This window comes from Daktulosphaira vitifoliae, unplaced genomic scaffold (assembly GCF_025091365.1).
Source record: "Daktulosphaira vitifoliae isolate Bord-2020 unplaced genomic scaffold, ASM2509136v1 Scaffold_2, whole genome shotgun sequence".
Taxonomy (NCBI): domain Eukaryota; kingdom Metazoa; phylum Arthropoda; class Insecta; order Hemiptera; family Phylloxeridae; genus Daktulosphaira; species Daktulosphaira vitifoliae.
This window is the reverse complement of record NW_026099573.1, coordinates 34,667,028-34,691,847: the sequence shown is the minus strand read 5'-3', so window position 1 is coordinate 34,691,847 and position 24,820 is coordinate 34,667,028. Positions and strand designations below refer to the sequence as shown.

The following is a 24,820-nucleotide window of genomic DNA, read 5'->3' as shown; positions in this document are numbered from 1 at the left end:
CAATTTTTGAGGGTATTGTCTTCGACTAGATACGATCTTTTGACGTATCGTTGAAAGAAATCGGTTCGGTGATAGTTGAGAAAAGTGGTAACAAACACACACAAAAAAAAAAACATCATAGAAAAATTAATACTTTCTCAACTTCACATCAAAGATAAAAAAACCTAACTATAATAGAATTCTCGCAAAATTATTATACAAAAAAAGGGTCACTTGATTTATTCAAAATTCCTAACCTTACCATATAACACCCAAAATATTGTAATATTGCCTTATTTTGTAATTGATTTATAAAGAAATCCCATGGTGTAATTTATTTTATTTTTAATAAATATTTAGTAATGAGAAAAAATTCGAAATTCTTCATTTATCTAATAATTATTATTTTAAAATACTGCTTATTACTATTATCGTTTAACTAATTAACAGTTTAGTGACCACTGTTTTTGTTATGAGAATTATAATTATTTAGCGAAAACTATCATGGTATAGCTTTTTTTAGCTTCGATGCGAAGCCTAGTAGATATTAATTTTACTATAAAGTTTTTTTTTTGTGTCTGTTACCATTGGACCCATTATGTCCAGCTATACGACAAAATATCACATATTATATTTAATTGAACACATTACACTAAAAATTGAAAAAATTTCTCTCGTTTTTGCAAACGATTCTCAAGATTGCAAAATATTGTTAATATCACACATTATATTTTTATGTTAATATCGTAATGTATCATTTCAATAGAAATATTTGTAATTTCTATAAAATCTTGGTGTTTAAATAGATGTTACAATTGAAATATTCAGAACTATATTCCGTATAGTTATCCTTGTATCAGGCACTTCCTTTTTTAAATATGTTTGTCATAAAAGTAACAACTACTATATAATTTTTTATAAAATCTCTGTAAAAATTACAATACTAAATTATTAATTAAGTACTATATTTAATTACTATAATTAGTATTTATTTTAATACAATACTTTTAAATCTAAGAATACTAATCAGAATATAATTAAGGAGTTAATATTGCTTTACTTTTCTTGTTTTTCGTAAATAAAAATCTCCAAAAACAATTACAATTCTTAAAATTAGTAACTATAGACTTTTTAAAATATTATTAGCTTCGATGCGAATGCTGTGATTTTTTACGATACGTCAAAAGATCACAAATCGTATCTAGTTGAAGACAATACCCTTAAAAATTAAAAAATTTTCTCTCGTTCCCCGCAAATGGGGGAAATCTCCAAAAAAATTACAAATTTATAATTCGGTAAATTGTGTCANCAAATTTAAAAATCGACAAATTTTGTCATTTTTTTCACTTTTTTTTCTTAAAACTTCCATAACTTTTTCAAAAATCAACAAATCAACATAATTTTTTTTTATACTAAAACCTTAAATATTTTTCTTTCATTTGATATCATTTTTTTGAAAATTTAACACTTAACCTGCTCACTGGGAGGGTTTTAAAATGGCAACCTTTTTACAAAAACTAAATTTTTCAACTTAATTTTTGAAAATGTTCCGGAAATACTGCGTCCTTTAAACATATATCAAATTAAAGCTTATTTTATGTACTATAAAATGAAAAAAAAAAATTTGTCCCGACACTTTATCTTCTGCATGTAAACGGTTGCCGTAGTTAAAAAAACACTATTTTTGTGTTAAAATTTTCGATTTTCGATTTTTAATTTTCAACTTAAAAATGCTATAACTTTTCGAAAAATGTATGTATCAGCACAATTTTTTTTTTTCTAAATACATTATAAGTACATCTTCCATTTGACATACTTTTTATTAAAATTAGACAATTTCCCCTTATATAGGGGGGGTTCAAACTTTGAAACATTGTATAAAAAATAGAACTTTTTCAACTGAACTTTTGAAAATGTTCCGGAAATACTGCGTCCTTTAAACATATATCAAATTAAAGCTTTTTTTATGTACTATAAAATGAAAAAAAAAAATTTGTCCCGACACCTTATCTTCTATGTGCAAATGGCTGTCGAAATTATAAAAAAAATGTAATATTTGCGATAAAAATCACCTTTTATAACGATGTTTTTTGTACTTAAAACTGCCATAACTTTTTCAAATATTAACTAATCAAAATAATATTTCTTTATATTGAAACCTTAGGTAATTTTCTTTCATTTGATATCATTTTTTTTTGAAAATCTAACACTTATTCTGCTCACAGGGGGGATTTAAAATAGCAACTTTTTTACAAAAACTAACTTTTTCAACTTAATTTTTGAAAATGTTCCGGAAATACTGCATCCTTTAAACATATATCAAATTAAAGCTTATTTTATGTACTATAATATTTAAAAAAAAAAAAATTTTTCCCGACGACCTATCTTCTATGCGCAAATGGCTACCGTATTCAAAAATATGCTATTTTTCTATTAAAATTCTAGGTTTTGTATTTTATTTTCATACTAAATTTAATATATATAATTAGTATTTATTCATATATTATATTTTAAAATCAAAGAACTACTAATTAGGATATAATCAAAGAAATAAGAGTTGATGTTGCTTTTGGAATAATCCACCAATTTCTCTAAATGAAACACTACCTACAGATTTGCATCGAAGCGTTTCTTATGATAGTGATTTTAATCACTGTCAAATATCATCTATACTTGTCCATCTATGTCTTGTCTACACTGTGCCTCGACCCCACCAATAAAAAAATAGCACATTTTTTTATTGGTTTTTTTAGTTAAAGTAAATCATTAAAATTAATTGAGTTCTGCATATTTCAATTGTAAAATCTTTAAACACCAAAAGTTAATTAGAAATGATTACTATGATTTTTATTTAAGTGATCCATTACGATAAAAATGTAAAAAAAAAAAATTGAACTTTTCTGATAAATGAACTGTAAATAGTAATTATAAAATTTCCTAATTCATATTAATCTTAACAATTTCATTTTTTTCTATTTAATAATGTCAATTTCAAACTTGCAAATTGAGCTAAAAGTTATGGTAATAAATTCATTTTTTATTATTATTAAAACTTTCACGTTAAAGGACAAAAAAAAGTAGGTTCAAAATTTTTACTTTTAACATATTAAAAATTAAAATCAATAATAATTTGAAAACAATTAATTTTAAAAATTATATAATATATAATTAAAAGAATTACTAATCTGGGTATAATTAAAAGAATTACTAATCTGGGTATAATTAAGGAAATAGAAGTTGATGTTGCTTTTGTAATTAACCATCAATTTTTTAAAATTAAACACTGTCTACAGATTTGCATCGAAGCGTTTCTTATGATAGTGATTTTAATCACTGTCAGATTAAATCTATACTGGACCCAACTATGCAACGTCCCTCTGTGCCTCGACCCCACTGTGCTGTGTTTTTTTACTTAGAATTACCATAACTTTTTCATAAATGAACAAATCAATATAATTTTTTTTATAGATGCTTGATGTCTTTACCTATCATTTAGTATATTTTTTTTATAAATTTAACCCTTTATCAGCCCACAAGAGGGGATTCAAAATGACAACTTTTTCACAAAAAATTAACTTTTGAAAGTGTTCCGGAAATACTGACACTTTTTTATATATCTTAAATTAAAGCTTATGTAATATACTTCAATATTAAAAAAAAAAATTTTGGACTTTATTTGGTCTTCATGGTGAAAAAAGCTACGGTATTCAAAAATATGCTATTTTTGTGTTAAAATTTTTTGTTTTGAATTTTATTTTATTTTATTGTATTATAAGGGGATTGATTACACTGATTTTCATAAATATTATATCAATCTAATTGACATAGTATAATTAATATATAATAGTATAATGACATAGTTTAATGACATAGTTTAATTAATTAAACATATTTAAATTTTTTTGCTTCTTTGAAGTCGAAAAAAATAACTTAAAAATTTAAACTAGCTAAATTTTCATTTTTATTAAGTAACGAATGCGACGTACAGTTTCTGAAACGGTAACACTTGGGTCTTTCACGCCTGTGGCACTGAATTTTTTCTTAATTCTTTTTGAGTTAGAAAAAATGTTTAATTCATTTGATTTTTATCTCATTTAGATTCAATTACTTCAATAAATATCAAGGATCCCATTACTGTAGTCTCCTCTCGTGAGAAAAAATTCATATTAATATTATTTTACTATGTGTTTTTTTTTTGTAGTCATCATTTATTTTCTCAGCTCTCACTTGACCTACTTTTTTGACAAATTTTTTTTTTTTAATGAAACACTATCTTATAGAATAATCAAACTTGTATATAATAATTATTAACTATTAATTTCATACTACGTTGAATTGCTTTAATAAATATTTATTCATAAATGATACTTATAAATCAACTACTAATTAGGACTAATGATTGAAATAAGAGTTAATATTGCTTATAGAATAATCAAACAATTTCTTAATATTAAAGGCTATCTAAAGATTTGCATTGACGCGTTTTTTATGGTAGTGATTTTGATCACTGTCATATATCATATATACTGGACTCAACTATGCCACGACCCTACTGTGCTGGTTTTTTTTTTTTACTTAAAACTACCATCACTTTTTGAAAAACGAATGAATAAAAACAGTTTTTTTTATAAGCGCGTTAAGTATTTCCCATTCATTTAAAAAAAATCTGATTCTCTACCCTTCTTGAGGGATATAAAATACCAAATTTTGAATGAAAAATTAAACTTTTCAAATATATATATATATATATATTATGTTGAAAAAAAATGTCTTGATACCTAATACATTTCTTCTATGTGCAAATAGCCATCGACGAAGTTAAATAAAAAAATGTTATTATGATATAAAATTTACATTGTAAATAATCACTATTTTTCCTGTTATTTTCAATTATTGATGTCTATATTTAAGTCAGATAGTAGAGTCATATAGGATGGTTTTGTACCCACTTATAAAAAAAAAAAAAAAAACAATAATAAAGACTTAAGTGTTAGTTATAAATATGTTCATGGATAATTTATAATTTAAAATTTCATAATTTATATCATGATTGAAATAATAATTAACTAACAAATGTCAGAATAATCGAATTAAAATAGTTAACATTTTTATATTAATAATCTATATTTACAATTTTAATACATGTTTGCCTAAGAGGTAAAAAATTGTACAACTACATTGTAATTTTTTATAATTTCCCTGTGAAAATTACAATACAAAATTTAATATCAATTTCATACAAAATTTAATTTCTAAATGTTCTATACTTATAAACCATTCAATTGGTAATCAGGATATAATTAAGAAAATATGAGTTGCTTTTAAAATAATCTATTAATTTCTTAGAATTAAACACTACAGATTTACATCGAAGCGTTTCTTAAAATTTTAATTTTAATCACTGTCAGATATCATTCATACTTGTCCAACTGTGCTGATTTTTTTTACTTATAATATTATTGATCATGCTATGTATAATGACTTAAAGATTACAAATTTACGAGATCCATTTTTGTAAACCATAGACCTCAATTTACATATATATATGGTACGGTTCAGAAATATTGCATATAATTTTAATATAATAAACAAACTCATGTTAAGTGCTATATTTTTTTTAAAGGGTTATACATTATACATTAACCTTTGTTTTTAATTTTATTTAGTTATAGAATTTTGTAGCTTCTTTTAGGTTCTCATTTGAAACAACTATTATTTTAGCTGCTGTTACGCTAGTAACAAAAATAATTTACTAATTGTTTTTTTTTTTTAAGGTTTCATCCAACAAGTCCATCATATAGCCCAACTTCTCCATCATATAGCCCAACTTCTCCATCATATAGCCCAACTTCTCCATCATATAGCCCAACTTCTCCATCATATAGTCCAACATCACCATCGTAAGAAAAATTGTATTATTATATTTTTTAATTTATTGAAACAAATTAATGTAATAGAGGAAGTGTATAATGGCACTTGTATCAAGGTAAAAAATGTGGGAGGAGTAACAGAAGGTTTTAGGATAAAAGTAGGAGTGAACCAAAGCTCTGCTTTAAGCCCTTACTAATTTTCTATAGTGAAGCCTGAAATTACTAGAGAAATACAAGGAGAAGTGCTATGGTGCATGTTGTTCGCTGACGATATTGTGTTAATATGAGCAAATAGGGAGCAAATTAATCAAAGGCTAGAGAGATGTGGAGATCAGCTCTTGAAAAAAAGGGTTTAAGAATAAGTAGGAGTAAGACAGAATATATAGAGTACAAGTTTGATGTAGGAGAACACGAGGTAAATGAAATAAGGAGACCAGTGACGATAGGCAAGGACATGATTGGAGAGGTGGAAAGTTTTATGTTGTGCAAAAGAGAGGTGGTATTGACGAGGATGTAAGACACAGGATTAAGTGGGGGTGGTTGAAGTGGAGAGAAGTGTCTGGTGTCTTATGCGATAAAAGAATTCTAAGAGGCTGAAAAGTAACTTCTATAAGACTGTAGTGAGTCCAGCTATGATATATAGTTATGAGTGTTGGGCAGTTGATAAGAAAGTAGAGTAGAGATGAGAATGCTTAGATGGATAAGTGAAGTGACTAGAAAAGATAGGATAAGGAACAAACATATAAGAGGTAGTATTAGTGTAGTGTCTATCATAGATAAGATGAGAGAAATTAAATTTGGTTGGTTTGGTCATATTATGAGGAGAGAGGAATCGGAAGTCGTATGAACAGCTGTAGAAATGAATGTTGAAGGAAGAAGAGGTAGAGGAAGACCAAAAAAGAGATAGAGGGATGTTATTGAATGCGATTAGAGGACGGCTGATGTGTGCGTAGATGATGTGGAAGATTGTGTCAAGTAATAATTATCAATTAAGATTAAGATTCAATTAAGAAACTTCAGGTTTTACATAGTCTATTGGTCTATTAGTTACATTTATAGGAACATTTAAAAAGAACTTAGCTCTCTCAAATTAATGAATTAGCCCTCATAAGTCTTAGAAGATTATATTTATTGTTGTATAAAAATATTTTTAATCTGAAGGAGTGTTAACTAAGCATACTCAAAAATTGTATTCTAGTTGCATTCCGTTTAACTTTTTATTTTTTTTGGCATATAACTGTTTAAATACAATGATCGCATCCAGTGCCGTATTAAGCTATGTTGCTGTCCTTTAGATATTTTTTCTTAAAGATCTTTTTTGCCGATCAAAAATATCAGTACTGGAGCAAGCGAGGCACTTGCCCCGAGCTCCGCAGATGACTTAGTCCATCCATTTTGTCTTTAGCCTATTCAGTTTTTTTGTTGTAGAACAAAAAAAAGAAAAGTTTTTTAAAAAATACTATATTACGTATCTTTTAGTATATGTTTACTGTATTTAAATTTTATGTCACGTATAAATTTAAAAAAAATTGTAAATGAAACAATACAATCCTTTATTACTTTTTATACATTATTTTCTGTTTATATAAAAATTAATTTTTGCCTTGATTTGATGGTCGCATACTGGTGGATAATCTCTGACCAATCAGTCTGTTTAAAAGGTCTTCTATGTTTAATATTGAAAGCGATGACATTTTTTTTTATATTAAAATGGATCTTAGATCATTTTTATTCGTTTTAATACGGAAAATGATCGTTCCCCACTTGCATTTGTTGAAGCCATACAACAAAATATCCGCATTGCTATTTCAACGTTAGGGAATGATGACAAAAGTGGAGAATCAGTAAGACATTTTAAAAGCTTAAAGAATGATGATTTTTCCTGTGCTGAATAAAAGCTTATTTATCTGGTCACCTTTTGATACTTAATCAAATATAAAATTATAAATTATTAGCCGATGAATTAAGATGATTCCCCAATGCTTTAGAACAGAGGAAGCTGATTCGTTTGACTGAATAAAGTTTTGCTTTTAAAAATATGAAATTATTTATCTTTTGTTGTTCTACGTCAATGTTAATTACTAATATAATTTTTATTATTTAGATATTGACACTTTAATTTTAATGTAAATGTTTATATTTAATTCTTAACATTTCTCATAAAACACAATTATGCGTATTGTATAACTATATATTTTTAGGTACAGCCCAACTTCGCCGTCGTATAGTGCAACATCGCCTTCATACAGCCTGAGCTCTCCTCAGTATATAGCTTCTCCATCTTACACACCAAGTGGTATAACAAGTCCTGATAGTTACTCTCCATCATCTCCTTCGTTGGCTGTTAGTCCTGTATATTCTCCAACCAGCCCAACATATTGCCTTACTAGTCCAGTATATACCCCATCGAATACTTCATATAGTCCATCATCTCTTCCGAATGTACCTTTGATAAACAATCAATATAATCGGTTATATTGTCCTACCTCTCCAGTTTATTCTCCGTCTTGTTATTTAGTTTCAAGTCCAAGGTAAAATTATTTTTTTTATTTTAGTTTTATACAATGTATAATACCCAGTAGAGTAGAAAAATGTAGAATTTATTATAATATTTTTGATAAATAACAATGTTGTTTTTAGAATACCTCGTTAAGTTTAAAATAAAATTAATTACACTACATCATTTTGTATGAAGTTTCATATCGATTAAAATCGCTTTATTTTTCTTAAAATGAAATACAACAAGATGAAACTTTTAGAAAAAATCGTTAGAAACTTTATTTCTTATTTTTGATCACAACTCAAAGAGTTTATTTTAAAATTTTTATCTACAAAAAAATTAAAATAAATTATCAACTTTTAAATTTGATTGAGTATTACTTACCTATATGATGTAGTCAAAAAATGTATTCTCTATATACCATTGCTATTATTCAAAAAGTGACTAAGTGAATTATTTTTTGTTTCTAAGTTCAAAAACTCGTAAAGAAATTAAAAAAATATAATTTAATATAATAAAATTATCATTATTATTATTATTTAAAGAGTTATTTACTTTTAATTATTATTACAAAATATAAACACTTCCTGCACAAATGTAACAATATGTTTGGTATAACTTATATTTTATTATAAATAGGTATTCATCATTATACTCGCCAACTTCGCTGAGATATTCATCTTCATCTCCAAATTACAGCGGTCCTGAATGAATATCAAATGCTACAAAAATAATTTATTTATATTTAATAACAAATGAAATTTATAGTTGTAATAAATTGTAATGAAAATCAAATTTAAAATGTAAACAAAATTCGAGAACTATATTAAAAAATTTAGTTTTGTCTATAGTCTAAACATTTTTCTTTTTCTTTACTGATTATTATTATTATTTACTGCTAATTTTTAACAAAAAACTAAGAAAGTGTCATGAAAACTAATTATTTTATTTTAATTTAAAAATTGTTATATGTTTTTATGTAATGTAACGTGGTAAATTGTGTATACACATTTAATATTTATCTACTAATTAAATATTGTTGTATTTTATAAGATTGTTTTATTTTCAAAAACGCTTGCTAAGTCGGGTCGGAATGTAGACTTCCTAGATATTTAAACAAATATGAATTGTGAAGTATAAGTATAATTTGCTTATTTGTTTAAATAATTCTGACTATTGATAGGAATTACCGAGTGAATACTCGTCGTCACTACCTCCATGTTACGAGAGTGGTTAATTTACACGCCTGCTGCTTTCCTTGGATGTGGTAGATGTTTCTCAGAATCCTTCCCCGGAATCGAACCCTGACTTCCCGTTACTCGTTACAACCATGATATTGATAGTAACTACTATCATAACATGAAACTAAAAGTAAAAAATAAATATAGTTAAAAAAAACGAAAAAACACGCTTTTAAACTATATTTATTTACAATATTTTTTTCCCATTATCATCAATTGACATTTACCCTCCTAAATGCAGTCACGTCGTTTTGAAAAATTACTTATTTTATCCAGTGGTCGAAGTGGGGGGGAACGGAGGGATGCCATCCCTCTAATTTTTTTAATTTACATTTTTTGTACCTTTACTTATTATCTTTAAAATAATACATCCCCCTTTATATTATTCAATGTATATTCAGATTATCAACAAAAATGGAGGGCATTCCTCCATAGGTACACGTTTATAAACAAAATATGACGATTTGCCAAAGGTAAATAAATTATAATAGATAACTGTATGTATATATACATATTTTATATGTATATATATACATATATATTATATATTATATATATTGTATATATATACAGAGTGATTTTTTTATCATAACCCACTCAATTACTTACAGAATAATAATAATTTAAAATTTTTTTTTTATTATTATCTTTAGTTACACATTATTCTTGAATTATTAACTATGTAATACTTTTTAAGTTCATTCCTTATGCCTAGTAAGGATGTCAACTTTGTTTTTTTTAATGGTAACACATATTTTTAATATAATCAAATGTTTGAGTTTTTAATTCAATAATAAATGGCATTTGAATTTTTAATAAAACTTAATTTGTTTATTAGATATAAACATTTAAAGTTTCAAATTTTTGAGTTAATATACAGGTATAATACACAAGGGATTACAAATACAGGTAGCTAATGGGTTTTTTATGACATCGATATTAGCAGGTACACAGCATTGTTAATATCAATGATAGTAAGGTACATTGTTGTGAGTTTATAAATACACTAACTGACGATACAAAAAGTATATCTATTGATAGTCATAATTGATAATAAACAATCCGTGTCTGTGATAGCAATATCATTAAAAACTCAAACATTTGATTAAATTAAAAATATGTGTTACCATTAAAAAAAACAAAGTTGACATTAGTGCTGAGCATTATATTGACCAATCCGGATTACGGATTACAATTATTTAATCCGGATTTCGGATCAATCCGTTTTATCCGGATTCACGGATTCAATCCGTTAATTCGGATTTCGGATTCAATCCGTTGACTCGGATTTCGGATTCAATCCGGCTTCTTTGTTTATGAGATAATCAGCTATTTTTTCATTATTATCAACCTGAATAATGCGAATTACGATCTCAGATCAATTGAAAATTGACTGTTATAAGAGCCTTAATAGCAAATACACCCGGGTTTTCGAGTTGTTCACAATATTTGACATCTACCTGTGCAGTAAGAGCTAGAATTTAGAAAGAATCAAGTTGGCATTTATTATTTTTATTAATATAAAAAAAGAATTTTTATGTGCGTACATAATATGTATAGTATATTATACTTGTGTCAAAGTTAAAAAAAATTATTAATGAAGTCAAAAATAATAAAATAGAATATTAAAATAAAATAAAATAAGTAGTATATTGTTTTTTTAGTTTTGAAAATTTTTAACCAAAATTGTTAATATTTCTTTCACATAATGCTAATTTATAATTATTGTAATTTAGCATTATGTGAAAGAAATATTAACCATTTGGCTGTTTTACCAGCCAGACAATTTCTTTTAGAAGTTATAATATTCCCCGCTGTAGAAAAAGCTCTCTCTGAGGGCGTAGATGTTAACGGGATACATAAATATTTTTTAGCAAGTTTTGATATCACTGGATATTTCTTGTCATTTTCAGCCCACCATGTTAATGGACAGGCATTCTTGTTAATACAGTTTTCTTTTAAGTATTTGTCGAGCTCATTTTGTTCAATTATATCTTCACCATTATGATTTTGGGGAAATAAAATATCCAAAGCAGATACTACAGGGTTTGGCTGATTGGTAGTATCATCAATTGAAGAATCTTCATAATTTAAATGATGCATAATAAAATCTTTTAAGGTAATTAAAGTATCACTATCGTCATCAAAAAAATTTTTATAACGTGGGTCTAAAAGTGAAGCAATATTTAGAAGAAATTTAGAATCATTGTGCATTTGACTAAAAAATCTTACTTCGAACTCTTGGGACAATGTTTCTTTAAATATTTTAATTTTATGTTGGTCAGATTCGTTGGGAGTCAAATAGTGTTGGACAATACTTTTTAAAATTGGATGTACAGTTGATATTGTTGGAGTTGTTGCAGATGATAAGACTTTAGTAACAAGATCGAAAGGCTTGAGCACTTTAACTAACTGCTCCAATAGCTCCCATTTACTTTCGCTGAGTTCCAGTGATATTGCTGTTGTTCTAGTTGTGGTATTACGGTCATTTAAAACTATGCTTATACATTGTCGAGATTCGATAAGTCGTTCAACCATTGCATAAATTGAGTTCCATCTAGTTTTAACAGACTGAATTAATTTTTTTTCTGGCATTTTTAATTTTTTCTGTGCTACTTGAAGTGCTTTGATTGCTACTGTTGAGTGTTTGAAATGTGAAACGATTGAAGATGCAGTAATTAGAATTTGTTTTATTTCATTTTCTTCCAAACCTTTGTTAACACATAACTGCAATGAATGAGCGAAACATGTCCTACTTTTAATGTTTGGAGCCATTGCAGTAACGGCATTCTTAATATTTACCGCATTGTCATGCACAATACACATAGTTTTTGTATCAATTTCCCATTCCTTCATAATATCCAATAATTTTTGTTTTAAATTTATACTGGTATGTCGCTCATCCATTAATTCAGTTGTAATAATATAATTGACCATTTTCCAATTTTTATTAATGCCATGTACCGTAACTTTNTTTTCCAATTTTTATTAATGCCATGTGCCGTAACTGTTATATAAGACTCTATAGCTTTACTGGTCCAACAGTCAGTAGTTAGTGCTATTGAGTCTATGTTTTTTATTTCATTGGCTACTTTATGTCTTTCTGTCTCGTATAGTCCTTGAATCTTCCTTTTGATTGTAAACCGACTTGGTATTTCATAATTTGGTGATATCTTCTTCATAAATTCAATAAAACCAACACCATCCACTGTTGATAGTGGCAGCATATCTTTGGCTATAAATTTTACAAGGCTGTCTGTAATTTGCTCTTGTCTTTTGGCTGATACAGACGGCGAAAAGAACATTTCAGTAATCTTTGGCTGCATTAATACCCCTAAGTTTCCAGATTCTGATACTGATGTAGATGTTGATGGTTCAGTATTCATGCTATTATTTTGCTGATCACTATCATTCTAATGATCTAAAAGCATAATTCAGTTTTAAATTTAAATGTATGATAAATTTTTTTTTATTTTTTACATAGAAATTGTGAATTATGTAATATGTTGAATACATCAAAATAATTTATGGCTCATATTGGTAATATAAATATACCCAAATAAAATAGTTACCTTTTTTTTGGTTTATCACGAGAAAGTCCATCCATATTGTGTTTAATTCTCAAGTGATTCCATAATGTGCCTGGTATATAAGTACAAATACAAATTATTCAAAATTACAAATAGGTATTTAAAATAATAATATTGTCAACCACTTAAAGGACTACCCAACCAAAAAACAAGTTTTTTTTTAATTAAAGAAAAGAACAATAATTTTGGTGATGACATTTTTTTTAGACCACTCGTTGTTGACTTACGGGCGCACAGTGTTCCAATTTATCAAAAACCTGGCCAAAATCCTATTTAAAAATTTTTATTTTTTTTTTATTTTTATGATTGGTATTTATTATACGAAAGCTGAGCTCTTTAAAAAGGTAGCACTTATTAAGTTTTAAGCATTAATTAAAAACTTTATTAAAATGGGAACATTAGAGGGGTCGTTAAAAAACTCTTTGGCAGAATTCCGATGAGTGCACCCCCGCAATTGATTCGAAAAAATAAAAAAAAATCGTGTCAAAATTTCAAATCGATTGATACATTTTAAACCCGTGATTTAGCCATTTACTTTTTCCCATTTAATTAACAGGGGTTTTTTNTTTTTCCCATTTAATTAACATGGGATTTTATGTATCTTGCAAAAAATCACAAAAAAAATAATGAAATATGATTTGGAAAAATCTGAAACCTCTCAGATCTTATCTATATTGATAGTACTTTAAATTGCACAAAAAAAAATTTACGAAAAAAAAATTTCAAGAGTTCTATTGCTACTTTTAGAATACCATTTCTTTATAATAGACGCATTATAATTATGACAAAAATACGTTTTTAATCAAAAAGTCATAAAGGAAAAAGTTATAGGACTTGAATGGAGTAACACTATGGTAATATTGGTTTTGGTCCAGCATCTCAGTTACGGATGCTGTGGACCACTCTTTTACCAGATGAGTTAATTATTTTTTTAACAAAAAATTACTCATAAAAAAGGAACAACTTCTTCCTCTAGGACAAACCGCAATGCCTTTCGNAACAACTTCTTCCTCTAGGACACACCGCAATGCCTTTCACATCAACTTATAGTATCAGTTATTTTAACAATTAAAAAAATCGAAAATCGGGGAAAATTATATTGAATAAAACATAATATGTTTTACTTTCAAAATGCCTCATAAGTAAAATAAGATATATTGATGTTTCCATAGTTATAACAAATTAAATATAGCGCTCCATAAGAATTGTATGGCCGCCGCCTCGGTAATGGAATCCGTGACGTCACGCGCCTCTTTAATACTGCCCGTAAGTTAAGAACGGGTGGTCTAAAAAAAAAATTTCACCAATAATATTTTTTAGGTTTTTTGTTTTGTATTTTGAGTTAATAAAAAAATTTTAATTTAAAAAAGTTAATATAAGAATTTTTCAAAACAAATATATTTTTTGTGTTAGGTAATCAAGTTAAAGAGTTTAAAAAAATGTCAACATTAATCATTGAAAAGCAATAAACAATAAATAATTTACTTAAAAATACGGGTAAATGATAATTAATACTCGTAATTATTAAATAAAATGGATAAAAATCGTATATTATAGATATTTAAGTTATTGTTTTAGATTTCTAGAATAAAATCTTTTCATTTTTATTACACCTATTACATATTATTATGTTATTGTAATTTACCTGTACTCCCTGAAGTTTTGAAACTTTTTCCACAAGCATTGCAAAAAACTAAATGTTTGTTCTCTTCATCAACGCCTTTCGTAAAACTCGCCCAAATTTGAGACATTTTTTAATACGATACGTACTAAGACAGTACTACTAACGTAATGCTTTTTGCCTGCTATTAAATATTGATAAAAGTACAATTGATATCTACGTGATATGTGATATCACGTAGAGCACAACACGATATTTATTAATAGCACAATCTGAACAATAACAATTCTCGCTATAATAGAATAACCCATGAAGATTTGTTTACATTAAACCGGATTGGATACTTTAATCCGGATTGAACGGATTGTCACTTTTGTTTCAATCCGGATCGGTAATCCGGATGTGGTGCTCAGCACTAGTTGACATCCTTACCAGGCATAAGGGATGAACTTAAAAAGTATTACGTAGTTAATAATTCAAGCATAATGTGTAACTAAAGATAATAATAAAAAAAAAAATTTTAATTATTATTATTCTGTAAGTAATTGAGTGGGTTATGATAAAAAAATCACTCTGTATATTTTAATAATAAATAATAAAAATATAGTTTATTAGAAAATAAAGTCATCAAAACATTGAAATAAAATTCAAATATTAATATTAAGTTTAAAAAATATCTAATATATGTAATAATATAATTAGTGGCGGCTCGTGGCTGAGACGATGGGACGATCGCACCCCCCACTAAAATTAATTAAAAGAAGAAAATTAATTGTATATCCTGAATTCTAGATTTTTATTAAAAGTCCAAATTTTTAAAGAGTAAAATAGTTATAATACATTTGTGGTGTGCGAACATTAGTAGTTTCCCACAGTATATGCGGGTACGCCATACACACACGAGTAGTGTTTAGACGACCGGCAGCGTCGTCCGAACAATGAGGTCAGCTTTAATCAATTTTACTAAAAATTTTTAAAATACCAGTTTTATCAATAATTTCATCAAGCTCATTCACGTGAACGGTACTTTTGTATTCTTTTACAAAACAACGCCAACGTATGTCAACCGGTTGTATTGCTTTATTACAAAACGAAACTTAAAATTATTTAATAAAGTCATTTGTTGGCCCCGCTTACTTCTGATATATTCAAATGACATTTTAATTAAAAAAGTAAAATAAAAAAGAACAGATGGCAAAATATTTTATTGATATATCGATCAATGCACTGCTAACTAACAATAATAGAATAGGAAAAAGTTCAATTAAATGTAAAGTAGATAATTATTATCGGGTTATTTTAGCAAATATTTTAATCAGTGGTTCTCAAGCATTTATTTGTAGACAGGTATAAACTATCGGTTTGACGGAAACGAAAAACCTACCTTATTTAGATTTGGCGGAAACAATAAACGCCCAAAAAAACCACTTAGTAAATAATTCAATCATTCACATTTTAAAAACTAAAATAATTTTTAAAGGTAAATGCTCGTTTTTACTAATAAGTTGATCCATCACATCAAAGAAGAGGCTATGAAAGAAATTTAACTGTACGTTTGAAATCAGCATAAAAATTGGGTTTAACAAAGTATATTTTGGTCGATGATGATTAAAAAATGTTTCATTTTAGTGACATGATTTTTAATTGGTTTAATACCAAGTAATGCGGTCTCATGCCGAGGATTCTATGAAATGGAGAATGTTTATAGGCTCGGATAACCAAGTTACGTGATTCATAAAGGAGGCAGATCGGCCATAACACCAGAGAGTATTCTCATTGTATCCCTTAGCTCATAAGGCTACAATTGCATTAAAATATATATATTAATCATTTAAAGGTTATATACTTTATTTTAGGTTAAGCATTATTATTGGTTCACATGATCCTTACATAAGCTATTGACGCCAACCATTAATTTAGGAGTGTCATGGCACAACATGTATCATTCTGTAAAACTTTGCGTGTTAAAAATTTGGCGTATAATAAATAGTTAAATACATGTTACATACCTGATTGTTTGTGTATTATACGAAATATTCAACTATTAATAACATGTGTAATTAAAAATATGCACGATAATTATATAAAAATAACAACCATTTTATTTTTTCAAATAACGATTTATTCTAAAAATCTACAATTTTTTGTTGTAATAATAACACATTTTTCATAATAATAATTAAACCTGTATCATATGTATAAAAGCGTATTTTAATATTCCATAAAGATATAAAGTCACATAAAAATAACTACGAATAATTATTCCTGTTGAAAAATACGCTGGTTTATTAATTTTTAATAATTTTATAACACATTTGTTTAGCAAAAAAATTTTTATTATTATAAAAATTCTTTATTATTGTGCATCCATTAAAATCTTACTTTTACATTGAATTAATTAACAAATTTATTTAATACATTTATTGAGAAATGTTTTTTCTTTCTTAATTAAGCATATTTCCATTATAATGGATTTACCCACTTTACAAGTATTTACTATAAATGGTCGTCAAGGTTTAGTTAACATACTGCAAAACCATTGTTTAATACGAATCAATTGAATTTTTTATCTTATTATAAGATTTAAGTTATACCATGACGTTTCGAACTTGTATTTCATCTCGTACTCAAGTTATGATCACATTGATGTTAGGTGTTTATATTACAATGGCATCCAGATCCCATTTCAATCTAATGTTGGTAGAAACAAAGAATTCATTTAAAAAACAAAATGTGCATTCGTTACTCAATATCATTTACCAAGTGGGATATGTGATCGCTCAAGTACCATCTGGAATTTGGGCCGATCGGATGAGTCCAGCGCCTATTCTCGGCCTAATTGTTTTTTCGCTGGCTGTCACCTCTCTTATAGCGCCATTTGCATTTCAAGCTGGTCTGCTCGTCCCTTCAGCAATCATAGCTACTATAAACGGCCTCATGGGAGGCTGTTGGTGGCCATTTATGAACGTAATGTTATCCAACTGGTGTCCGCCAACAGAACTTTCTTACATGTACTCTGTTATAAATACGGGCTTACCAGGTGGCATTATTTTGGGTACAGTCATTCCAGGAATGATTTATAAAAATTCCAGTTCAGATTTTCAGCATAGTTTCTTTGCTATAATGGTTTGTAAATAAAACATAGGATTAAGCAAAAAAATGCAAACGAATAGGGTAATTGAAAGATCATTTTATCTTTTTAAGTACTCAATGGAGTAATTAAAAAGAAGTTTTCTTATTAAAATATAGAATTATTATTTAGAGACCACTTTGAAAAAATTGTATTTATAATAAACCTATCTGTTTGCACTTGCCTCTTTTTGACCCAATACCATTAGTTTAATTTTTGTAGAAAGAGAAGGGTAAAATATAAGTCCTCTTACCCATATTGAAAATTTAAAGGAATATTCTTTTGCATTTTTAGTACAATCCATTTTAATCCATAATATACAAAATATCAATTAACTGTTAATTGGTATTCAATGTCTTGATTTTATTTATTGTTATGGTTTAAAAAATAATTGAGTTCTCCATTTTCAAAAGATCGCATATTCAAAAAAAGTCTCGTAATTTTACTTTTACTGGATGAATTAGCTTTCAGTTAGTAAGGAAGAAGTAAAATTAAAAAAATATATTTTGTTCTTTTACAACTAGACCACATAATTGATTACATAAAGTATCGCTAAAATAGGGTGTGTAGAGTTTTCAAGGTGCCAACGACCATACCACGTTGAATACACCATTTCTCGTCCGATCACTGAAGTTAAGCAATGTCAGGCGTAATTAGTACTTGGATGGGTGAACGCGCTTGGAAACACTGCGTGTCGTTGGGTGCCCTGAAGCAATACCTCACGGTAGTTCCAGGGCGTTCAACATTACGTCGACCGTGATGGTAAAAAAAATAAAAGAAAGGGTTTTCAAGGCACACATATTTTGGTATCTATATACATTTAAGAATCATTAGTTTTAACACCTAGAAATTCATATGAAAATTGATCCATTCATATATGACACATACAAGCGAAGTAAGCAACTCCGGGGTTAAAAGGGGACAACGGGCACTTCCGCAAATGAACTCCCAGTTTAGTAGTTGTGATACTGATTACATGCCTTTAGTTATTAAGTAATTGGTTTTAATCATTTAAACTTTATCAAACCTGGGTTTGTTGTGTGCAGGACTTTTCAATGAATGAGGGGTTTTAATTAATAATTTTTGGTGATGTTTTCTTCGTAATTTTTTACATCTTTTACCTCAAATATACGTATACTGCATTTAAAAAGCACACTCTCTTTAAAATTTCTGGATACGCCACTAACATGAATGCTGATTCTCACCGAGTATACTATTGTCACTGTATATAATATAGTGGAACTTGATTAATTTTTCCTCTATTAAGTGCAATGCAGAACTCACTATCTTGTAAATTAAATAGTTGATTAAAAAACTCAAACCTTCTAAAACCGGATTTTTTATTGAATTATATTGTAGACTAAAGATGTACTTTTTAATAGATATAATTTACTTTATTTATTAATTACTTTATCATAAATCTATTAATGTATATTGACTACAACATTTCTGTTTAACGCCGAAGTCCTGGCCCCGACGATGACATATAAACCAGTTTATACTAAAACTTCAAACTGAAAAATGGTATTAAATTAATTATTTCTAATAAAAATTGCAGGTACTTTGTTTATTATGGAGTGTTTATTGGCTATATGGGTTTTATAGTAGTCCATGGGACGATCCTAGAGTCAATGAAGAAGAACTTGATTATTTAAGTACAAATTTCAAACCCAAATTAAAGTTACCAGTACCATGGTGGTATATAATTACTTCTTTGCCAGTTTGGTCAATGTTATTGGCTAATTACGGTTCAACGGTGTTTTATACAGTTCTGATTTATTACATGCCAATTTACGTAAAGTCTGTTTTAGGATTTTTAGTTGCAGAAAATGGTCTGATTTCAGCTGTTCCTCCTATTGGACAAATTTTAGTTATGTTTACAACAGGATATCTCTCCACGTATATTCAAATAAAAAAATTGTTCAGTGTCACAAACATAAGAAAAGTAATATTTTTTTCACCTTAGTAATTTTAAAAACCATATGACTTTGATTCATCAGAATCATAAGGTGGTCGGTTATTAATTTAATACCGACAATAAATATCGGATTATTGGATATCAGAAAATAGTGATTTCGGCCCAGCTTATAATACTATTCATATTCAGGGTTAAGCATAGTTCACCAAAAATAAAATCTAGATAGATATGAATAATTCCATAAAGTAATCACATAAATAATTCAAAATCTTTTAAACATTAGCATAATTCAAATATTAATAAAATGAAACTTGGGTTGAATATTTTATAATTTATATTTAAAAGAATTTTTATTTAAAATGTTTAGAAAAAAAAAACCCAACACAGCGAGGTCGCGGCACAGTGAGGACGTGGCATAGTTGGGTCCAGTATAGATGATATCTGACAGTGATTAAAATCGCTATCATAAAAACGCTTCGATGCAAATCTGTAGATAGTGTTTAATTTAAAAAAAAAAATTGTCAAAAAAGTACGTCAAATGATAGCTGAGAAAATAAATGATAGCTACAAAAAAAAAACCACATAGTAAAATAATGTTAATATGAATTTCTTCTCACGAGAGAAAACTACAGTAATGGAATCTTTGATATTTATTGAAGTTATTGAATCTAAATGAGATAAAAATCAAATGAGTTAATCATTTTTTTTAACTCAAAAAGAATTAAAAAAAAATTCATTGCCACAGTCGTGAATGACCCAAGTGTTACCCTCTCAAAAACCGTACGTCTCATTCGTCACTTAATAAAAATGGAAATTTAGCTAGTTCAAATTTTAAAGTTATTTTTCTCGACTTCAAAGAAACAAAAAAATTTAAATATGATTAATTTTTTATACTATGTTATTTAGATTGATATAATATTTATGAAAATCAGTGTAATCCCCTTATAATAAAATAAAATATAAAACCAAGAATTTTAACACAATAATAGCATATTTTTAAGTACGGTAGCTATTTTCACCATGTATTCTCCTAATAAGATATTTTAAAATAAAATAAAATACAAAACCTAGAATTTTAATAGAAAAATAGCATATTTTTGAATACGGTAGCCATTTGCGCATAGAAGATAGGTCGTCGGGACATATTTTTTTTTTCATTTTATATTACATAAAATAAGCTTTAATTTTATATATGTTTAAAGGACGCAGTATTTCCGGAACACTTTCAAAAGTTAAGTTGAAAAGGTTCTATTTTTTATACAATATTTCAAGTTTTAATCGCCCCCTATATATGGGGAAATTGTCCAATTTTAATAAAAAGTATGTCAAATGAAGGATGTACTTATAATGTATTTAGAAAAAAAAAATTGTGCTGATACATACATTTTTCGTTATAGCACTTTTAAGTTGAAACTTTAAAATCGAAAATTTTAACACAAAATTAACGTTTTTTTAACTACGGCAGCCGTTTAAATGTAGAAGAAAAAGTGTCGGGACAAATTTTTTTTTTTCATTTTATAGTACATAAAATAAGCTTTAATTTGATATATGTTTAAAGGATGCAGTATTTCCGGAACATTTTCAAAAATTAAGTTGAAAAAGTTAGTTTTTGTAAAAAAGTTGCTATTTTAAATCCCCCCCAATGAGCAGAATAAGTGTTAGATTTTCAAAAAAAAAACACATCATGGTAAAATTAATACCTTCTCAGCTCCGCATCGAAGCTAAAATAATAATTAAATTCTTGAAATTACTTATTAATAGAGTTGCTTACAGAAAACAGTTCTAAAGATATTATATAAATGACCAACATAGGAGTAAATTGGGGTGTGCTTTAGTTACCTAACATCGCTTAGGATGTCATTAACATAATTAATGTTAGCCTTAAAGAAAATAGCACAATTTTTTTTTAAATACATAATTACTATTTTTTTCAAATCTTGATTAGTAATACTATAAGTGTGTACATTGTAATCGGTGTGTGTTATTTACTTTAACCATAATAAAATATTTTATTGATACATTAATATCGTAGAGCAAGTATTTTAGATTTTAAAAATATAATTTTTTTGAGGCGGGCAAAAATAATTGCGCATAAGGTTAATACGATTATACAAATCTGTACATTTTAGCTTCGATGCGAAGCTGAAAATGTATTAATTTTACTATTATGTGTTTTTTTTATGTCCATCGCCACTTTTTCTCAGCTCTGATATATTTTTGTGAACATCTAACCCTTTACTTGCCCACAGAAGGGGATTCAAAATAGAAACTTCTGTACTAGCTTCAAGAATATGTTAAAATAAAAGTTATGTTATGTACTACAAGTTCAAAAAAAAAAAAAATTGTCCTGACGACTCATCTTCTATGTGTAAATGATTGCCGTAGTTAAGAAACATGCAATTTTGATGTTAAAATGTTCGATTTCATATTTTAATTTTACAACTTAATTGTTATAACTATTTGAAAAATGTGTGGATCAATACAATTTTTTTTGAAAAATACTTTTTATACACACCTTTCAGACGAAGTATTTTTTTTCTAAATCAGGCCATTTTACTTTATACAAAAGGGTTTTAATAATGTTATAATAATTAAACATTAATGATGCGAGTAAAAAAAAGAACTTTTTCAATTTAACTTTTAACAATGTTCCGGAAATACTCCGAGTGTTAAATATATGTCAAATTAAAGATTATGATAAATACTATAAGGTCAAAAAAAAATTTGTCCTGGCACCTTTTCCTCTATGGGGATGTTAAGCCGTGGGAAGGTGATACATTCTCACTAGTCTTATTTGTTTAATAACGAACTCAACAATTATGGTTTTTTATGTAGTAGACCATATTAAAACGATACATATATAAAAGTGAAATAGAATATTCGCACGTGAGCTTGTATGCTATGTTACTGGTTACTTATCTGAAAAAACATCGGCCGGTCTCTGTATTGCTAATTAAAGCTGTGAATGTCCCCAGCCTCCACCTTGTCTAGTCAGTCAGAGTTACCGTTTTTATGTCGCATGAGTAATTCAGCTTTGTACATTTATATGTTATGTAATCGTCCCTACTCGTGTAACTTAGTGATTGTAGATTTTAATTTAGCCGTCCACCACCATCCTTAAATTGACGTACCGATCTCGCACCTGTCCTATTGTTATTACTTCGATCTTTTGTTATTTCTTTTTACGTCGACAACCCCGTGTACATTTAATTGTTACTTATAATCATTACTTAATTATTCTTCTTTTCTTTAAAATTATCCCACCCCAATTAGTATTAAACTAGTAAATTATACAATAATTTTAACTTACAAACTCAAATTTTAAAAATGCTATATATAATAAACGCATGAAATTATATTAAAAATTCAAAAGCCATTTATTATCAAAAAAAACCTCAAACATTTTATTAAATTCAAAATATTATTTCCATTTGAAAAAAACAAAGCTGACACACTTACAAAGCACAAGGACTGAATTTAAAAAACATTACATACCTTATAATTTGAGAACAATATGTAACTAAAAGTAACCTAAAACAAATGCCAAAACTATTTTTATTCTGCGAGTAATTGAGTGGGTTATGATGAGTAGAACACGTTGTAGAAAAAAAATTAGTTTTTATTATTTCAAATATTGTATACATTTTATTTTTTTTTAAAAACTAAAAAAAAAATCAATTTTATATTATGTTGTATAGATATTCACATTCATAGGAACTATAATACCAGCGTGTATATTATTAGCTGCACCATTAGTTAAACAAAACCACACGTTCTATGCTATGATGGTGTTGGCATATGCTGCTTCGGGTGCAGTGTTTTCAGGATTTCGAGTGACCCAAATTGAAATGTCGCCAAATTTTGTAGCTGCAATTACATCAATGGGAGATTTAATTGGGAGTGCTGGAATGAACTCTGCACATTTCGCTCTTATGATGTTTATTGAAAACGATGGTGATCAAGCCACTTGGAACTACATCAGTTTGATTTTATCAGTCTTACTTTTTCTATGTTGCGGTCAGTTTCTATTTTTAAGTAGCAGTGAAGTACAAAGTTGGAATGCTATTGATTAATTGAGGGTCTTACAATTTTAATTTATTTGATTAAAAATCTTGCGTCCAAAAAATGTTTGTGTATCATAATGAACATAACTAACATCACAGTTATTATTTTTAGTTACTGCTAGGCACGTGAACTTAAGACAACAGTACCTCTCATCATACAAATTATCTTCATTACTAGAAGTTTATATTATGAGTCATTCAATAACTACAGTATGAATCAATAAAATAAAATTAATAATATAATAAAGTGAAAAATAATATTACTCTAAAAATAATAATCAAGTATCAAATATTAAATTACAATATAATTGACTAATTCAATATTTAAGCATTTCTCAGCTGTTTTCTTTTTCTTGTTTATATATAAAAGTATTCATTTATTCTGTGATGATGGTTCAAAAGCTATTATTAAACAGTAATTTTCTTAACTGGATAATATTCTTAAATATAAAAACAGAGACATTATATAATAGTCAGTATTGTTAAAAACATGTGTTAAAAAATTTGTAAACAGTTAAGAACGTCCTATATGTAAAATAATATAATGGAAATTTTTAGTGTTTTAGACACGTTTAAAACACTGCGTATTTAAAATGTAACAACCTATAGTAAAACATTAAAGGAACAATGTATCATATTATCAGTAATAGTAACATATTCCCATTAAAATTTATCTCGGATAAATAATAGTTTCAATAACAATATTAATAAATAACAATGCCTGTCTCAATAATAAAAAAGTGATGTCGCGATGATAGGAAATGTGTGGTACAAAGACCCAAAAATAAAGTAAGTCTATAACTAGTAGTAACTATTATAGTGGTTTATTGTTTGAATAAAGTATTATTTTCGCAAAAATATAAAAAAAAAACAAACAACCAACAATAAAAAGATTTGCACTAGTTAA

The 24,820-nt window shown here is 27.3% G+C and overlaps 4 protein-coding genes and 1 pseudogene across 9 annotated transcripts in view; 3 read left to right on the top strand and 2 right to left on the bottom strand.

The window, feature by feature from the left end:
* LOC126899792 (DNA-directed RNA polymerase II subunit RPB1-like) overlaps positions 1 to 9,278 on the top strand; it is a 44,865-nt gene extending 35,587 nt beyond the window's left edge. For 4 of the 6 annotated variants that reach the window (XM_050674995.1, XM_050674994.1, XM_050674993.1 and 1 more), the window contains 2 exons: positions 5,754 to 5,879; positions 8,051 to 8,255. In XM_050674995.1, coding sequence (XP_050530952.1) covers positions 5,754 to 5,879; positions 8,051 to 8,103 — 179 coding nt within the window. In that variant the 3' untranslated portion in view covers positions 8,104 to 8,255. Of the gene's footprint in view, positions 1 to 5,753; positions 5,880 to 8,050; positions 8,381 to 8,988 lie in introns of those variants that run through there. The other 2 variants (XM_050674991.1, XM_050674990.1) reach the window with 1 other exon arrangement.
* Positions 9,279 to 11,312: 2,034 nt separating this feature from the next.
* Positions 11,313 to 12,446, bottom strand: LOC126898181 (E3 SUMO-protein ligase ZBED1-like). The gene has a single exon (XM_050672122.1). It carries the CDS (start codon positions 12,444 to 12,446, stop codon positions 11,313 to 11,315), a length of 1,134 nt encoding a protein of 377 aa, XP_050528079.1.
* A 50-nt stretch (positions 12,447 to 12,496) lies between these two features.
* On the bottom strand, positions 12,497 to 13,279 carry LOC126898180 (uncharacterized). The gene is made up of 2 exons (XM_050672121.1): positions 13,163 to 13,279; positions 12,497 to 13,011 (listed from the first exon to the last, which is right to left on the bottom strand). Exon 2 carries the CDS (start codon positions 12,974 to 12,976, stop codon positions 12,497 to 12,499), a length of 480 nt encoding a protein of 159 aa, XP_050528078.1. The 5' UTR covers positions 12,977 to 13,011; positions 13,163 to 13,279.
* Positions 13,280 to 17,738: 4,459 nt separating this feature from the next.
* LOC126898179 (sialin-like) lies at positions 17,739 to 23,922 on the top strand. Its single transcript, XM_050672120.1, has 3 exons — positions 17,739 to 17,927; positions 19,490 to 19,876; positions 23,548 to 23,922. Exons 1-3 carry the CDS (start codon positions 17,739 to 17,741, stop codon positions 23,920 to 23,922), a joined length of 951 nt encoding a protein of 316 aa, XP_050528077.1.
* On the top strand, positions 18,514 to 18,634 carry LOC126900131 (5S ribosomal RNA; annotated as a pseudogene).
* Positions 23,923 to 24,820: the final 898 nt, after the last annotated feature.